The 17,992-nt window shown below is 39.9% G+C and overlaps 1 protein-coding gene across 1 annotated transcript in view; it reads left to right on the top strand.

Moving 5' to 3' along the window:
* Positions 1 to 12,834, top strand: part of marchf4b (membrane associated ring-CH-type finger 4b) — a 29,773-nt gene extending 16,939 nt beyond the window's left edge. The window contains exons 2-4 of the mRNA XM_051905244.1: positions 5,986 to 6,141; positions 6,618 to 6,810; positions 9,395 to 12,834. Of these exons, the coding sequence (XP_051761204.1) occupies positions 5,986 to 6,141; positions 6,618 to 6,810; positions 9,395 to 9,840 (795 nt within the window). The 3' untranslated portion in view covers positions 9,841 to 12,834. The remainder of the gene's footprint in view (positions 1 to 5,985; positions 6,142 to 6,617; positions 6,811 to 9,394) is intronic.
* The last annotated feature ends 5,158 nt before the right edge of the window (positions 12,835 to 17,992 follow it).

Genomic DNA, 17,992 nt, shown 5'->3' with positions numbered 1-17,992 from the left:
GAGAAACGGGTTCTGAAACATTTAACTCAAGCTCTGTTTATACACTCATCTTCTGCAGAGAGAAACAAGGCAGCACATTGTGTGTGCGAGTGTCGATGTCTCTCAGTGTGATGCAAGCGTTAGTGCTCGCGCGTTTGCTGGAAGGTGAGCGCTCACACTGCGCCACACCTGTTCTTGTGTCTGCTCCTCAGTTACGCTTCACAGACACGACAGTCAGGACGTCTACATCCATCCGCATTCGTTTAACGCTGTCCTGTACGTGCAGTAGAGCGGAATATGACACACACATAACCATCCCGTAGTAAAAATACTACAATCGACACACTAGAGGCTCTCGTCCACAGTGAGCTGCCTACTGAGAAAAACCAGATTAAACCAGTCTAAATTGGATTGCTGGTAGTATACTGCAACATTGTAAATAAAACAAAGACTACTGTTGTACATTATACAAGAAAATACTATCTACATCAAAATTTTGTTTTTGATTCCATGTTACTTGCTGTTTCTTTGTGAAACTGTTTGTTGAACTGTTTCAAAGCACATCCTTCACCAATTTCTTTCAATGCATGTTGCTAAACTAATGCCACAATACTCTAATAAGCATGAATACAGACAGCACACATAAATGTTGTGTAAAATAGACCATTTTTGAAGGTTTTGGTTGATTATGACTTCACTTTTTTAACTTTAGTTAGTGTATAATGTTGCTGTTTGAGCATAAACAACATCTGCAAAGTTACGACGCTTAAAGTTCAATGCAAAGGGAGATATTTTCTTTTAAAGAAATCTCTGTTTAACGACAACAACAAATGACTGGTAGGGACTACAACAAGCTTCTTCCTAGGTTAATGACATCAACATAAACCCCGCCCCCGAGAACACACAACAAAGGGGGTGAGGCCATGTTGGGCTGCTTTAGAGAAGAGGAAGAGTTGTTGTAGTACAGTGTTGTTGCCACGCCGGACTGCTTCACAAATGAGGATCAATTCAACACTGGTTTTGCACAAAAGATTAACATGACGGCACATGCTAGTGGATGAGTTGAATCAACTCCACAGAAACTGCATAAATTTATCCACTAACCATTCAGAAACGTCCAGTTTCATTCTAAAAGTTGTAACTTCTTCCTGAGTCTCTCCATCAGTGTCGACTCCGGTTTGAACAATGTAAGGCTGAACACCGTTACTGACAATCCTCATTTTGTGTGCGTGAGATTCTCCAGCTTTGTTGTTGTTGAGCAACCGAAGCGTGAGCTATTAAAGCTCCGCCCTCTTCTGGAAAGGGGGCCGGGAGCAGCAGCTCATTTGCATTTAAAGGGACACACACAAAAACGGTGTGTTTTTGCTCACACCCAAATAGTGGCAAATTTGACAAGCTATAATAAATGATCTGTGGGGTATTTTGAGCTGAAACTTCACAGGCACATTCTGGAGACACCAGAGACTTATATTACATCTTGTGAAAGGGGCATTATAGGTCCCCTTTAAAGGATGTATTAGATACCTTTTGCAGGTGAAATAAATCAGTGTGTTGTATGTGTTCTGCAAACTAATTCAACAGACTTTCACCTGGAGAATCTCACAGTCTCTCATTTTTGGTGCACTATTCCTTTAAATATCCAAACACAGCATGAACACCACAGTCAATCTGTTCCTTAGTTTTTCTCAGAGCTTTTGTTGATCCAGTAACCAGCAGTTTACCGTGTGTAGTGTAGTTAAAAAGTCACTTCGAATGAAAGTTAGGCTTTAGGTCTCTTTTTTTTCCTTTAAAAATTCATCCAGTGCATGAGGAAGATAAATGATTTGTTCTGAAATTGTCAACACACACTTCTTCATTTTTCATTATGCCTGAACTGTCAAATGCAGGTTCTAAAAACCGAGATAAAACAAATAGAAGATAAAAAGTGCTGGGTGTTGAAAAGGTGCAGATAAAAAGGCTTTTTAAAAACATGTTTATAGCAAACTAAAAGAAAAAACATCAACACCACAATTAATTAACCCTATAAAACCTACTGTATTGTTTTCGATATGTGAATTTCTAAGGCCTCTAAACTTTTTTTAAATACTCCACACAACCACTGGTTTGTGTGACAATTCCTTTATTTTTTATCATATTTTATAGTATAGCATATTTTATATTGTTTATAATACATATGGCCTATATTTAAGCTTGTTTAACAAATATTAGAAGTAATCTGGAATCTGGGTAACACAAAAACGACCCAAACACTGGGTTGTTACGTCTGACCCAGGATCTGAGTAACACAAAAACGACCCAAACACTGGGTTGTTATGTCTGACCCAGAAGCTGGGTAACACAAAATCTACCCAAACACTGGGTTGTTACGCCTGACCCAGGAGCTGGGTAACACAAAATCTACCCAAACACTGGGTTGCTAGTCTGACCCAGGATCTGAGTAACACAAAAACGACCCAAACACTGGGTTGTTACACCTGACCCAGGAGCTGGGTAACACAAAAACTACCCAAACACTGGGTTGCTAGTCTGACCCAGGATCTGGGTAACACAAAAACGACCCAAATACTGGGTGGTTACGTCTGACCCAGGATCTGAGTAACACAAAAACGACCCAAACACTGGGTGGTTACGTCTGACCCAGGATCTGAGTAACACAAAAACTACCCAAACACTGGGTTGTTACGTCTGACCCAGGAGCTGGGTAACACAAAAACTACCCAAACACTGGGTTGTTACGTCTGACCCAGGATCTGAGTTACACAAAAACTACCCAAACACTGGGTTGTTACGCCTGACCCAGGATCTGGGTAACACAAAAACTACCCAAACACTGGGTTGCTAGTCTGACCCAGGATCTGGGTAACACAAAAACGACCCAAACACTGGGTTGTTACGCCTGACCCAGGAGCTGGGTAACACAAAATCTACCCAAACACTGGGTTGCTAGTCTGACCCAGGATCTGGGTAACACAAAAACGACCCAAATACTGGGTGGTTACGTCTGACCCAGGATCTGAGTAACACAAAAACGACCCAAACACTGGGTTGTTACGTCTGACCCAGGAGCTGGGTAACACAAAAACTACCCAAATACTGGGTTGTTACGTCTGACCCAGGATCTGGGTAACACAAAAACTACCCAAACACTGGGTTGTTACGTCTGACCCAGGATCTGGGTAACACAAAAACTACCCAAACACTGGGTTGCTAGTCTGACCCAGGATCTGTATAACAAAAAAAACGACCCAAATACTGGGTTGTTACGCCTGACCCAGGATCTGAGTTACACAAAAACTACCCAAACACTGGGTTGTTACATCTGACCCAGGAGCTGGGTAACACAAAAACTACCCAAACACTGGGTTGCTAGTCTGACCCAGGATCTGGGTAACACAAAAACTACCCAAACACTGGGTTGTTACGCCTGACCCAGGAGCTGGGTAACACAAAAACTACCCAAACACTGGGTTGCTAGTCTGACCCAGGATCTGGGTAACACAAAAACGACCCAAATACTGGGTGGTTACGTCTGACCCAGGATCTGAGTAACACAAAAACGACCCAAACACTGGGTGGTTGCGTCTGACCCAGGATCTGAGTAACACAAAAACTACCCAAACACTGGGTTGTTACGTCTGACCCAGGAGCTGGGTAACACAAAACTACCCGAAAAAACTGGGTTGTTACGTCTGACCCAGGATCTGAGTTACACAAAAACTACCCAAACACTGGGTTGTTACGCCTGACCCAGGATCTGGGTAACACAAAAACTACCCAAACACTGGGTTGCTAGTCTGACCCAGGATCTGGGTAACACAAAAACGACCCAAACACTGGGTTGTTACGCCTGACCCAGGAGCTGGGTAACACAAAATCTACCCAAACACTGGGTTGCTAGTCTGACCCAGGATCTGAGTAACACAAAAACTACCCAAACACTGGGTTGTTACGTCTGACCCAGGATCTGAGTAACACAAAAACTACCCAAACACTGGGTTGCTAGTCTGACCCAGGATCTGGGTAACACAAAAACTACCCAAACACTGGGTTGCTAGTCTGACCCAGGATCTGAGTAACACAAAAACGACCCAAACACTGGGTTGTTACATCTGACCCAGGAGCTGGGTAACACAAAAACTACCCAAACACTGGGTTGCTAGTCTGACCCAGGATCTGGGTAACACAAAAACTACCCAAACACTGGGTTGTTACGCCTGACCCAGGAGCTGGGTAACACAAAAACTACCCAAACACTGGGTTGCTAGTCTGACCCAGGATCTGGGTAACACAAAAACGACCCAAATACTGGGTGGTTACGTCTGACCCAGGATCTGAGTTACACAAAAACTACCCAAACACTGGGTTGTTACGTCTGACCCAGGATCTGGGTAACACAAAAACTACCCAAACACTGGGTTGCTAGTCTGACCCAGGATCTGGGTAACACAAAAACGACCCAAACACTGGGTTGTTACGCCTGACCCAGGAGCTGGGTAACACAAAATCTACCCAAACACTGGGTTGCTAGTCTGACCCAGGATCTGGGTAACACAAAAACGACCCAAATACTGGGTGGTTACGTCTGACCCAGGATCTGAGTAACACAAAAACGACCCAAACACTGGGTTGTTACATCTGACCCAGGAGCTGGGTAACACAAAAACTACCCAAACACTGGGTTGCTAGTCTGACCCAGGATCTGGGTAACACAAAAACTACCCAAACACTGGGTTGTTACGCCTGACCCAGGATCTGAGTAACACAAAAACTACCCAAACACTGGGTTGCTAGTCTGACCCAGGATCTGGGTAACACAAAAACGACCCAAATACTGGGTGGTTACGTCTGACCCAGGATCTGAGTAACACAAAAACGACCCAAACACTGGGTGGTTACGTCTGACCCAGGATCTGAGTAACACAAAAACTACCCAAACACTGGGTTGTTACGTCTGACCCAGGAGCTGGGTAACACAAAAACTACCCAAACACTGGGTTGTTACGTCTGACCCAGGATCTGAGTTACACAAAAACTACCCAAACACTGGGTTGTTACGCCTGACCCAGGATCTGAGTAACACAAAAACTACCCAAACACTGGGTTGCTAGTCTGACCCAGGATCTGGGTAACACAAAAACGACCCAAACACTGGGTTGTTACGCCTGACCCAGGAGCTGGGTAACACAAAATCTACCCAAACACTGGGTTGCTAGTCTGACCCAGGATCTGGGTAACACAAAAACGACCCAAATACTGGGTGGTTACGTCTGACCCAGGATCTGAGTAACACAAAAACGACCCAAACACTGGGTGGTTACGTCTGACCCAGGAGCTGGGTAACACAAAAACTACCCAAACACTGGGTTGTTACGTCTGACCCAGGAGCTGGGTAACACAAAAACTACCCAAACACTGGGTTGTTACGTCTGACCCAGGATCTGAGTTACACAAAAACTACCCAAACACTGGGTTGTTACGTCTGACCCAGGATCTGTATAACAAAAAAAACGACCCAAATACTGGGTTGTTACGCCTGACCCAGGATCTGAGTTACACAAAAACTACCCAAACACTGGGTTGCTAGTCTGACCCAGGATCTGTATAACAAAAAAAACGACCCAAATACTGGGTTGTTACGCCTGACCCAGGATCTGAGTTACACAAAAACTACCCAAAGACTGGAAAAATAACTCTGAAAAAGTGTATGAGCCATAAAAGTCTGATGCATCAAATATCATACTCAACAAAAAACACACATGCAAACTTTTGCATCATATGCAAGATTGTCTAAAAGTGTTTCATTTTTAAAAATATATATATTTTTCAGACAATTATTTTATATGCCAGATTTTACAGGGTTATTATTCCTTCATTCTCTCCTCTGGATGTTCAATTACTAGCATGTTTACTGAGTGTCCCATGTCTCCTCATCCTGATTAATTGGAATGTCACAGCTCATGTGTTTATCTCTGTGTGTGTGTGTGTGTGTGTGTGTGTGTGTGTCAGGGCGAGCTGCTGAGCCCATGTCGCTGCAGCGGGTCCGTTCGCAGCACTCATCAGCCGTGTCTCATCAAGTGGATCAGTGAGAGAGGCTCGTGGACCTGTGAACTCTGTTACTACAAGTATCAGGTGATCGCCATCAGCACCAAGAACCCGCTGCAGGTACAACACAGAAAATGATGCAACTTCACAAAACCACTACTGATTGTTTACAAAATCAGGCCTGAATTTAATTTGGGATAGGAACAGTAATGATTCTTAATTATTCTATTAATAATTATTTTACTTTTGAGGAAAGTCCCCTCCAATAATGTTCAAAAGTTTGGGGTCGGTAAGATTTTTAAAATGTTTTTTGAAAGAAGTCTGCTCACCAAAGCTGCATTTATTTAATCAAAAATACAGTAAAATAGTGAAATATTTTTACAGTTTAAAGTAACTGATTTCTATCTGAACATATAGTAAACTGTAATTTATTCCTGTGATCAAAGCTGAATTTTCAGCATCATTACTCCAGTCTTCAGTGTCACATGATCCTTCAGAAATCATTCTAATATGATGATTTTCTGCTCAAGAAACATTTCTTATTAATATTAATATTGGAAACACTGCTTTCTCTCTGTCTTTGTCTTTTAATGAAGTGGCAAGCGATTTCCCTCACCGTCATAGAGAAGGTCCAGATAGCGGCGGCCATCTTGGGCTCCCTCTTCCTCATCGCCAGTATCTCGTGGCTGGTGTGGTCGTCTCTCAGCCCTTCGGCCAAATGGCAACGGCAAGACCTGCTCTTTCAGATCTGTTACGGGATGTACGGCTTCATGGACGTCGTCTGTATCGGTATGTACGGTTCTGCTTGGGGTCAAGTTAGGGTTATCTTAGTTTGGTTTAAATAAAGAACGATATGATAAGTTGTTATGCAGTTTAGTTCAACTCTTTTTTCACTGGGGACAAGTTTTTGCATTCTGAAAGTTAGAGTTTTCTTAGTATAATGAATATATTTATATGAAAAGATGAAGGAGAATTTTAATACAAGCTCTTAAAAGAACTCCACAGACAGTATGTGTGTTTAAAAGCAGAAAAATCTTGATATACTGGGACTGTATATACTGACAGTATTCGAGACGCTACTGTAAGCTGTTGTTTGAACAGGACATTTCAAGACTCACAACTGTAAGTAAATGTGGTTGTCAATCCCAAAAACTGCCAGTGTGAATGTAGACATAGTAAAGCAGCCAGGAGGAGTCATCAAGCTTCTGCAGAGAACATGTGAGGACACAAACATCTCCAAGAGTCAGATGACCCTGGATAAACACATGGAGAGAAAGAGAGTTTCAGATAATGAGGAACAGGGCCAGACACAGCCGTCTGCCTCCATTAATATCACCTCCACTTTAAACTTAGATGGAAACAGGCATGAATCACAGAGAAACTCCAGGATTTTGGCTTAGTGTCTCTTCAAACAGAACACTAGATTCCCGGTGCATCTGCCTGGATCCTTAGATTTAGGAGTCATTAGTATGAAATAATACATGAGCTGTGTTCATTCTGCCATCATTACTGGGCACAGTATGCGAACAATACTCAGATCACTTACTTCATTAAACTAACTGTGCAGTATATAATAAAGCACACTGTAAAGAATAATGTATCCCACAATGCAACTCAAGTAACATCATTTTAACATCTCTCTCTTGATTTATTTGATCAGATTTCCAAACAATTAAGGCATTTTATTCTCTCTCACATATATAAAGGTATACCTTTCCAAAGTTTGGGGTCTACAATTTAAAAAAAACATAGGAACGTTTATTCAGCAAGGATGTGATCAAAAGTGACAGTAAAGGCATTTATAATGTTACAAAAGATTTATATTTCAAACTGATGCTGTTCTTCCTGTTATCTTCGTATTGATTAAAGGATCCTGAAAAAAAAATGTTTCCACAAAAATCTGAAGCAGCGCAACTGTTTTCAAAATTGATAATAATCATAAATGTTTCTTGAGCAGCAAATCATCATATTAGAATGATTTCTGAAGGATCATGTGACACTGAAGACTGGAGTAATGATGCTGAAAATTCAGCTTTGATCACAGGAATAAATTACAGTTCACTATATATTCACATTGAAAACAGCTGTTTGAAATTGTAATAATTTTTCACAATTTTACTGTTTTTACTGTATTTTTGATCAAATAAATGCCTTCTTACAAAAAAAAAATATTAATCTTACGGACCCCAAACTTTTGAACTTTTGGTGTATGTTAATCTTATTTTAAATTCCTCTAATAATGATTATATAGCACAGATTCATAATTAGTGTGTATATATTTCCTTCAAGAATCATTCAGCTTTCTGAATCACTAAGCATAAAGGATTAGATCTTTGGCTTTATTCATCATGAACTAGTATATAGTTTGTGTTTTTGATTTTAGACCTGCTAAACTGCTCCGTGGGTTTTTTCACTCAATTACCACAGGTCTCAAATGCAATGATGTGCATTTCCAGGGATCTACTGTTCGACTTTCTTAAAACGTCACCTCATACGTTTTGATCGTTTTTAATGTTGGTAAAGGCTTCTTCATTTCCATAGTCCACTTTGTTTGCAACTCACTTTTGTCAACTAGCAGTCATTAGAGTATTAGTAGACTGTCTTCTTAATATCAGCTAACACTTTATTTTGATTCTCTCTCAACAGACTTTCTACTGACTAGAAGTAACTACTTGTCAACTTATTCTACTAACCCAAACCTAACCATCTACTAATACTCTAATGATGTTAGTTGACATGTAGTTGCAAAGTTACTTATAGTTAGCAGAATGTCTAAAGTGGACCTGTTTGTGAACTCAGCATTTACTAATACATTTTTAAGATCAAAAGTTGTATCTGTTAACATGTAAGGCTGGGCAAGGCTTAGTCTTTGACTCGAGAGACTAGCGTGGAATTTTCTCACTCAATTTATCACTGACTGCTGCTGCTTCTGATTGCTTTTAGAGGGAAGAACTCGCTATAACTGCTGGTCTAGGACCAGTTTTCTCCGTAATAATAGCATATTGGCAAAACAGATTTGGTGTATGCGCTCTTGAGAGCATCAAAGGTTTCTATTTACAACGTGTTTTGCAGCGTTGAGCAAAACACAAACATATCTGTTGATTTCTTGAATGCAATAGCCAATCAGACATGTTCAAATTAGATTCCACTCACCATGTCAGAGTTTTTGTCCACTGCATGCTCGCATATCCTCTCGTCGTGTTTTTGTGTTCAAATTATAGTGGTTTGCGAAAGTAGCTGCTTTAATAACAATTTATCGGCGAGCTTTTCTGCTGGGATTTTATGATGTGACCCTTTAAACTTCGTTGTTCAGTCATTGAATCAGAATTATTAAAACATTGCTGAAACATAACCCGAATCAATCTCTCAACAGCTCTAATCGTCCATGAGGGCCCGTCCGTCTTCCGCATCTTCCATCGCTGGCAGGCCGTCAATCAGCAATGGAAAGTTTTAAATTACGACAAAAAGAGAGACAGCGAGGAGCTGAAGAACAGCGAGGAATTGACGCGTACACTCCTCCACCAGAGGGAGACGGTGGGAGTGGACGTCTCTCCTTCACCGTCGTCACTCATGGCTGCTGCTGGTACGCCAGCGCTCGACACGGCCGACGGCACGACAAACACCACAGCGGCCGCGCAGGACCCTACAGGCACTGACGCTCACGCTGACGGCCCGGCTTTGCCTGACCAACACTGTCCGTACAACCTTCTGAATTTATTGAGCCATCTTCGGCCACATGAGCCACGGAGCCCGCCGAGTCACATCAGCACGAATACCACCAAACCTAGAGAAGTGGTGATGAGAGTTACCACCGTCTGAGGACACGCGCGTCCACTGGAGGCCTTACGATGGGACACTTGAAACGCCTTTCAGCACAGATAGACGATAAGCACAGCGTTGGAACTGTCGGATTGGATTATCCATGACTTTAATAGATGCTGATAATGAACAATATGGGTTTTTAATTCCAGAGAGCAGAATTTAAAGCGACAGTTCACCCAAAAATGGACATTCTGTCATTCTTTACTCACCCTCATGACCCTCCGAAGACGCATTCATAGTTTTCAGTCATGTGACTGGCGCGGAGACACCCATAGAACCAGATCTGTTTCAAGCCACGACTATTTAGATCACCTCAAAAAGAAGATAAACAAAAATAAGTGAACAAAATGCAAGTTATGGGCAGTTGTTGTGATCATCATACAGCAACTGCTGCAGTATTTAAAGTGAAAAACACTTAAAGTGCCTTAATGTACTAAAACGATGATATTAAAAGATCAAATTCAGTATACATCTTACTGATGATGCATACTAGATAAAGGTGAGCAGATTTAGTTTCACTCAAACCATCCTTGTTCACATTACTTAAAAAACTCATGTAAGTACATGAACTTAATTTAACCGAGTTTGTTCTACTAAAAATGAGTTTTGTCAGCTTTGTTCAATCAACTTAACATTGCTGAGTGAAACGCACAAATTAATGTTGAACTGGGCAGTGGATCCTTAGTTCCCAGCATGCTTTGCAAGGGACTAGGGAAAATAGTTCATTTAATAAGGTAAATTAAGTCAACAAAACTTAAACATTGAGTAAACTGCACAGTAACTAACAAATTCAAATGATAAATTTTGTCAGCTATACTTGAATTTCTTTTGTTCACACAACTAAATTGTTATTTGTACAAATTACTCAATATAGTTGTGTGGAACCACTTGATGCTGCTTTTTTAAGTAAATCCAACAATTCATTTTTTTGAATGCGGAATATGAACGCAATGCGCTAATTGGTAAAGCTTTTCTTTATAATGGTTTTCTATTGAAAAACGGATGAGAAACTGCGCATTGCGTTTATATTCTGGATTCATCTGCTTGCCTGTACAATAGTATGCATCATTAATAAGCTGTATATTGATTTGATCTTTTAATATCACTGTCTTACTATATTAGTACTTACTACAAACCTGGGCAGCAGAGAAAAGCCTTGTTTTGCCCTCCAGATAAGTGTTATTGCAAGGTAAGGGTGTGACGTCATGTGAAAACTATGAATAATGTCATTTTATTTTCTGTGGAACACAAAAGGAGAATTAAAGAAGAATCTTCAGGCATACAACAACAATTTATTGTTCTACAGTAAAAATAAGAGCATATGGGTTATAATCTGTGTTATTTTAGTATTATTGGTATACTACTATAGTTTTTATTTCATTTTATTTTATTTATAAGTATAGTTATAAATAGTACACACACACACACACACACATATATATATATATATTGTCCTGCTATAATTTTAAAGTTTAAGTAATTTTGTTTTTCTCATTTTATTTCAGTTTTGATTTTAGTTATTTTATTTGGCTACTTATGAAGTTGGCTACTAATGAAAATTAGAAATGTAGTCTATATTTTATTACAGTTAATGTTTATTTTATTTCAAGTAATGTACAATCCAGTACAATTTTTTGTATGGTTTTAGTTTTAGTTAATGATAATAACCCTGTTTGAGGGTGAGTAAATAATAAGAGCATTTTTGTTTTTGGGTGGACTATTCCTTTATATTTAGATAATATTTACTCAGCATTTCAAAAATGAACATGTGCACTATTCATTGAAAAAGGCTGATGGTAGTTTTGGGAAATTATGAATATGTTTACAGTAATGTTATCGGCGCCGCCACAGAGACGTTAAACGGAGCGCGTGGATCGACCCATGACCCTTTCACTGTCCATGAATAATGAGCGACAGCTGTCAATCATCACTTTGACAGATGCCACTCAGGACTGCAGCTCAATCCGTTGAAAAGCACAAGCCGTCCTTTTTTCTCTGTTCTTCTCATGCTTGCTGGTAATGCATGTTTTCATATTCTCACAACCTTTGTAAGGATATTGATCATCTCAAATCATATATCAGGGACGTCCAGGTGAACATTTCCCCCTTGAGCACTTAAAGTCATCATGAAACTATTCTCATAACACATCTCTCTTATTATGTCTTAGGTCTTATTTATTTCTAAAGAAAACAAATGTTTGTCTTCTTAACCTTTAATCAAAATGTAATTACGTGCTCTGCCTCTTAAATAACTTTCCTTTACAAATCTCTATTATTTTTAAGCCCCTCCAACCACCTGATTCTTGTATGAAACAATCAATTTTTACAATCCAATCAATTCCCAGTGGATAAAATCATGCTATGCATTATTTATTTTAACATTTGGTTTCAATGGAAAAATGGAAGTAAGATATGTTGCAAACAGTGTTTCATGTTGACTTTAACACCAGGAGAATTGTCCCTTCAATTAATGTAAGCAAATTTCAAATACAATTATATTTACCATCTGTTTATCCCACAGACAGCTGACCAGAATGTGAAGGCCAGACATTTTGGGTTTGATTATTAAAGGACTAGTTCACTCAAAATTTGTCATCATTTATAATATTCACCCTCATGTTATTTTCTTTCTTTCTTCTGTGGAAATCAAAGATGTTAATTACAATACAGAAGTTGATTTTTCAGGTTTTCAGGATAATTTATAGCAAAAATCAACAAAAAAAGCCATAAAAGTATTCTGAAAGTCTACTGAAAATATTCCTCTCCACCAGAACCACTCATACAAGTTTGGAACAACATGAGGTCAAGTAAATGATGACAAAAGCGTTATTTTTGGATGAATTATGCTTTTAAAAAGTCCCTGCTGACGCAGTTGTTTTGCCATCATATATTTCTATCAAATATATCAACTTCAACATGGTGTGCTGAGATCCATATTTTTGTCATGTTGCCATTTCATACCTAATTAAATAAAATTAATGTATAAAATGACGAACATCAGCATGAAACTACTAAAATATTACTCATCTTCGGAATCGGAAGCGTCTGAAGTCTCATATGATGGACGACAGAGGAAGGTTTGACCCGTCTCAGCACCTGTAGGATGTCAGGTAACTCCGAATTCCCCCTGTAGTCAATTTTATCTCTTAAAACTCATCTTTGGTCACCAAAATGACATATTTAAACGGTTTTTCCTGTGAAAAAAAAAAAAAAATCTTAATGTGTTAAAATAGCTCGAATGTAACTACAGAAAGACGGTTCACTCCTATTACTTGTGAATGGGAGAAACTGCAACGCGCAAAATGGCGGAATACGTCCCGCCTTCTAAGTAAAAGAGCCAATCGCTGATTGATAAAGTCATCGCGTCACTGCAGCTGCCGTTAGAAGTTTCGGTTCCCATAGAAACCTGAGACTCGCGCTTAGGAATGCACATGCGCATTGGCTGGTCTAGCCTGAAAAATACGCTTTTTTAACGCTATTTGAGCATAAGAAACAACATTTATGGGACAGTTCATGTCAGATTTTGTTGCTGATTTGAAATATGTTATTTAATTGTGAATTCAGCAAGCAGTTTTTGAGATTTCAGGATTCTCCCATTCAAATAAATAGGACTTGGGGCCTCATTTATAAAATGTTGCGCAGAAACCGTCCTAAATTTGATCTTACGATCATTTCTCAGATGTGCGTACGTGTGATTCATAGAATGAACGTACACACAGAAAACGAGCGTACGCCTCTCTTTCAGATGTGAAATCTATAAATCGCAAATGATCTTGAACTTGCGCGCAGCTGAATGGTTTCAGTTCTCCGTGTTTTAAACAACACCTAATTAATGTCATTTACATATAAAAAATCATCGTCCAAATCCTTAGCGAGCTGCAAGAATAGCTTAGATTTCCAAAAACCTGCAGTAATCTGACAATGAAAAGTGCGTACGTCTGCTCAGACCTGACATGGCTCTAAGCACTTTTCCACGTCAAAGACCGTTTTTATAAATATGAGCGTTGGCGTGGATTTAAGCGAACGCACACTCTAAGATCAAATATGTGCGTATGCACGCTTTATAAATGAGCCCTTGGTCTTGGATGCCCGAAATAGCTGCCCGGAGGCCTTGCAAATATGGCCACCGAGTGAACAGACTTTACTTGAAAGGGACTTTCGCTGCGTCTGAAATCGAATACTACTCTACTATATAGTACGCAAAAAACAGTATACGAACAGAGTGATATGTCCGAATTCATAGTATTCGATAGTAGGCGAAAAGTACCCGGATGACTTACTACTTCCGGCGAGATTCTGAAGTACTAGTAGGTCATGTGGCAGTAAAAACATAGCAGATGTAGTACGTCCTAATTCATTCATACTACACGCATTCGTACTATATAGAACATACTTTTTCAACGGTCATGAAGTAAATTTAAATTCAAATGTAGTACCTACTCAACAGTATGCCGATTTCGGACGCAGCCTTCGTCTACACCCAGTATACTCAGATCTATGATTATGCTAATTAGCTCCACCTCCACTCACTCGCACGAGCTCAGAGATCCACTCGGTCAACTTACTGAGGTAAACGCTAGACAATGGTATCGTTTTTTACAAAGTCGTTGTCGGACACATAACTGTAATTAATACAATTAGCATTTTGCTTGTTATCAAACAGCTAATAATGTGTTGCTAATGTTACACACACCGTGTACCTGTTTGCCATCTCAGAGTTTAAAAATCAGTATCTTTAGAAATGCTTTGAACAACTCAGAACGTCAGTGGAGAAAGTCTATCATAACATCGTGATATACATCATACACCCGCTATATTGATAAATCTACCCGATTTTTAATATCAACAGAAAAATACAGTGGGATAACCTGGCTTCTCTCTGGCTTCCCCACTTCACAGCATATTTAAAGGGTTAGTTCACCCAAAAATGAAAATAATGTCATTAATCACTCACCCTCATGTCGTTCTACATCCGTAAGACCGTCGTTCATCTTCTGAACACAATTAAGATATTTTTGATGAAATTCAATGGCTCAGTGAGGCCTTTATTGAGAGCAAAGACATTCAAACTCTCAAGGTCCGTAACTAAAAACGTATTTAAAACAGTTCATGTGAGTTCAGTGGTTCAATCTTAATATTAGAAAGCGACAAGAATAGTTTTTGTGCGCCAAAAAAAACCAAATACAAAATAACGACTTTTCAACAATATATGGGCCGATTTCAAAACACTGCTTCATGAAGCTTCTTTATGAATCTTTTGTTTTGAATCAGTGATTCGGATCTCCTATCAAATGGCTAAACTGCTGAAATCACGTGACTTTGGCGCTCCGATTCGCTGATTCGATTCGTAAAGCTGTGAAGCAGCATTTTGAAATCGGCCCATATAGATATTGTTGAAAAGTCGTTTTGTTTTTTTGGCACACAAAAAGTATTCTTGTCGCTTTATAATATTAATATAGAACCACTGAACTCACATGAACTGATTTAAATATGTTTTTAGTACCTTTATGGATCTTGAGAGTTTCAGTGGCTTTGCTCTCAACGCAGGCCTCACTGAGCCATCGGATTTCATCAACAATATCTTAATTTGTGTTCGGAAGATGAATGAAGGTCTTACGGGTATGGAACGACATAAGGGTGAGTAATAAATGACATTATTTTCATTTTTGTTTGAACTAACCCTTTAATGATATGCTAAAGCCTGCAAGCAGTTGATGTGATTGGTTACAAGGTAGTTTGTGACGTAAGAAACACTAGCGATGTCTTTTTTTCCACTGTGGTTTTAAAGAGAAAATACCCAGCAGTAGTACTGACTTATGAATTTGTACGTTGTTTTTATTAAAGCATATTAAAAACACCACACAGACATATAAACAACATTAAAAACTTGATTTTCACCACAGGGGGACTTCTTAAATAACAGTCGGCCTGCAGGAAGATCCCAGAGTTCATCATGAATACATCTGCTCCAATTCAGCACCTTTCCACTTCAGCAGACATGGGTCAATACACAGAGAGCATGAAAGTTTAAACACCCAATCATATCAAAACTGTAGTTTTGAGGCTTGTAGTTCATGTCTATATGGAAAGGTAACTAAATGGCCTTTTAGCAGATAAACTCAGTTTTTCTCTTTCTCGAAAATAGACAAAAGATGTTGAGGACTGATCCTGAAATACACAAATATTCATCCAATCAAATGCTGTCCCTCCCTGTGATACCATCTGCATAACAAGCACAAAAAGTAATAAATAAATAAAAGGCCCAGTTTCAATATGAAAATCACAGAATTCCATATCAAACATCAGATACTGTATATTCTGATATGGTAATATTGCATCATATATTTGCAGTTTTTCTCAGAGCCTCAGAGTTTCTCTAGGTCACACAGAGTTTAATTGTAAGAGAGTGAGTTTGGGTTTGAATTGCATCATTGCCTATGTGGAACGATTTAAATAAGTGTTGGCATCTTAAGACTCAAAGCTGATCTGGGTGTTCTGGTAAAAACATCAGGTATCAAAAAAGAAGCAGCAGCAGCAGCTCCATTTCTGGCCTGAGGAGAAATTTGAAATAACAGACTTTAAAAACCCACAGGCTTGTTCTGCAGTCTTGATTCCAGTATTTTCCCCATTCAGTTTCTCCAGGGATATATATATATAGTGTCTTTATTCAGCACAATTCATTTCAATAACTGTTAGTGTTCATGAATAAGGAAATTAAATTTAAGAAACGATATATATATATAAAATATACAGTAAACCTTTTGACTTATAGTCATTAATAAAATACACCAATCAGGTATAACATTATGAGCACTGACAGGTGAAGTGAATAACACTGATTATCTCTTCATCACGGCACCTGTTAGTGGGTGGATATATTAGGCAGCAAGTGAACATTTTGTCCTCAAAGTTGATGTTAGAAGCAGGAAAAATGGGCAAGCGTAAGGATTTGAGTGAGTTTGACATGGGCCAAATTGTGATGGCTAGACGACTGGGTCAGAGCATCTACAAAACTGCAGCTCTTGTGGGATGTTTCCGGTCTGCAGTGGTCAGTATCTATCAAAAGTGGTCCAAGGAAGGAACAGTGGTGAACCGGCGACAGGGTCATGGGCGGCCAAGCCTCATTGATGCACGTGGGGAGCGAAGGCTGGCCTGTGTGGTCTGATCCAACAGACGAGCTACTGTAGCTCAGATTGCTCAAGAAGTTAATGCTGGTTCTGATAGAAAGGTGTCAGAATACACAGTGCAGTTTGTTGCGTATGGGGCTGTATAGACGCAGACCAGTCAGGGTGCCCATGCTGACCCCTGTCCACCGCCGAAAGAGACAACAGTGGACACGTGAGCATCAGAACTGGACCACGGAGCAATGGAAGAAGGTGGCCTGGTCTGATCAATCATGTTTTCTTTTACATCACGTGGATGGCCGGGTGTGTGTGCATCGCTTACCTGGGGAACACATGGCACCAGGACGCACTATGGGAAGAAGGCAAGCCGGCGGAGGCAGTGTGATGCTTTGGGCAATGTTCTGCTGGGAAACCTTGGGTCCTGCCATCCATGTGGATGTTACTTTGACACGTACCACCTACCTAAGCATTGTTGCAGACCATGTACACCCTTTCAGGGAAATGGTATTCCCTGGTGGCTGTGGCCTCTTTCAGCAGAATAATGTGCCCTGCCACAAAGCAAAAATGGTTCAGGAATGGTTTGAGGAGCACAACAACGAGTTTGAGGTGTTGACTTGGCCTCCAAATTCCCCAGATCTCAATCCAATCCAGCATCTGTGGGATGTGCTGAACAAACAAGTCCAATCCATGGAGGCTCCACCTCACAACTTACAGGATTAAAAGGATCTGCTGCTAACATCTTGGTGTCAGATACCACAGCACACCTTCAGGGGTCTAGTGGAGTCCATGCCTCGACGGGTCAGGGCAGCAAAAGGGGACCAACACAATATTAGGAAGGGTATATATGCGCAACTGCCAAACTTTTTGGCCAAAGTAGCTACTCTGATTGGTCACTTTCAGCTTAGAATTATGGGTAGTGTCTTTTGGATCTACAGAAGCATATATCATATGAAGAAACTCTTGAAAGCTTTATACATTATTGTTAAAAATCAATGTCTCTTTGGAAAACAATGAATGGGATTGTA

The sequence above is a fragment of the Ctenopharyngodon idella genome, chromosome 9 (assembly GCF_019924925.1).
Source record: "Ctenopharyngodon idella isolate HZGC_01 chromosome 9, HZGC01, whole genome shotgun sequence".
NCBI classification, from domain to species: domain Eukaryota; kingdom Metazoa; phylum Chordata; class Actinopteri; order Cypriniformes; family Xenocyprididae; genus Ctenopharyngodon; species Ctenopharyngodon idella.
Note: the sequence above shows the minus strand (reverse complement) of the source record. Positions and strands in the feature narration are given on the sequence as shown.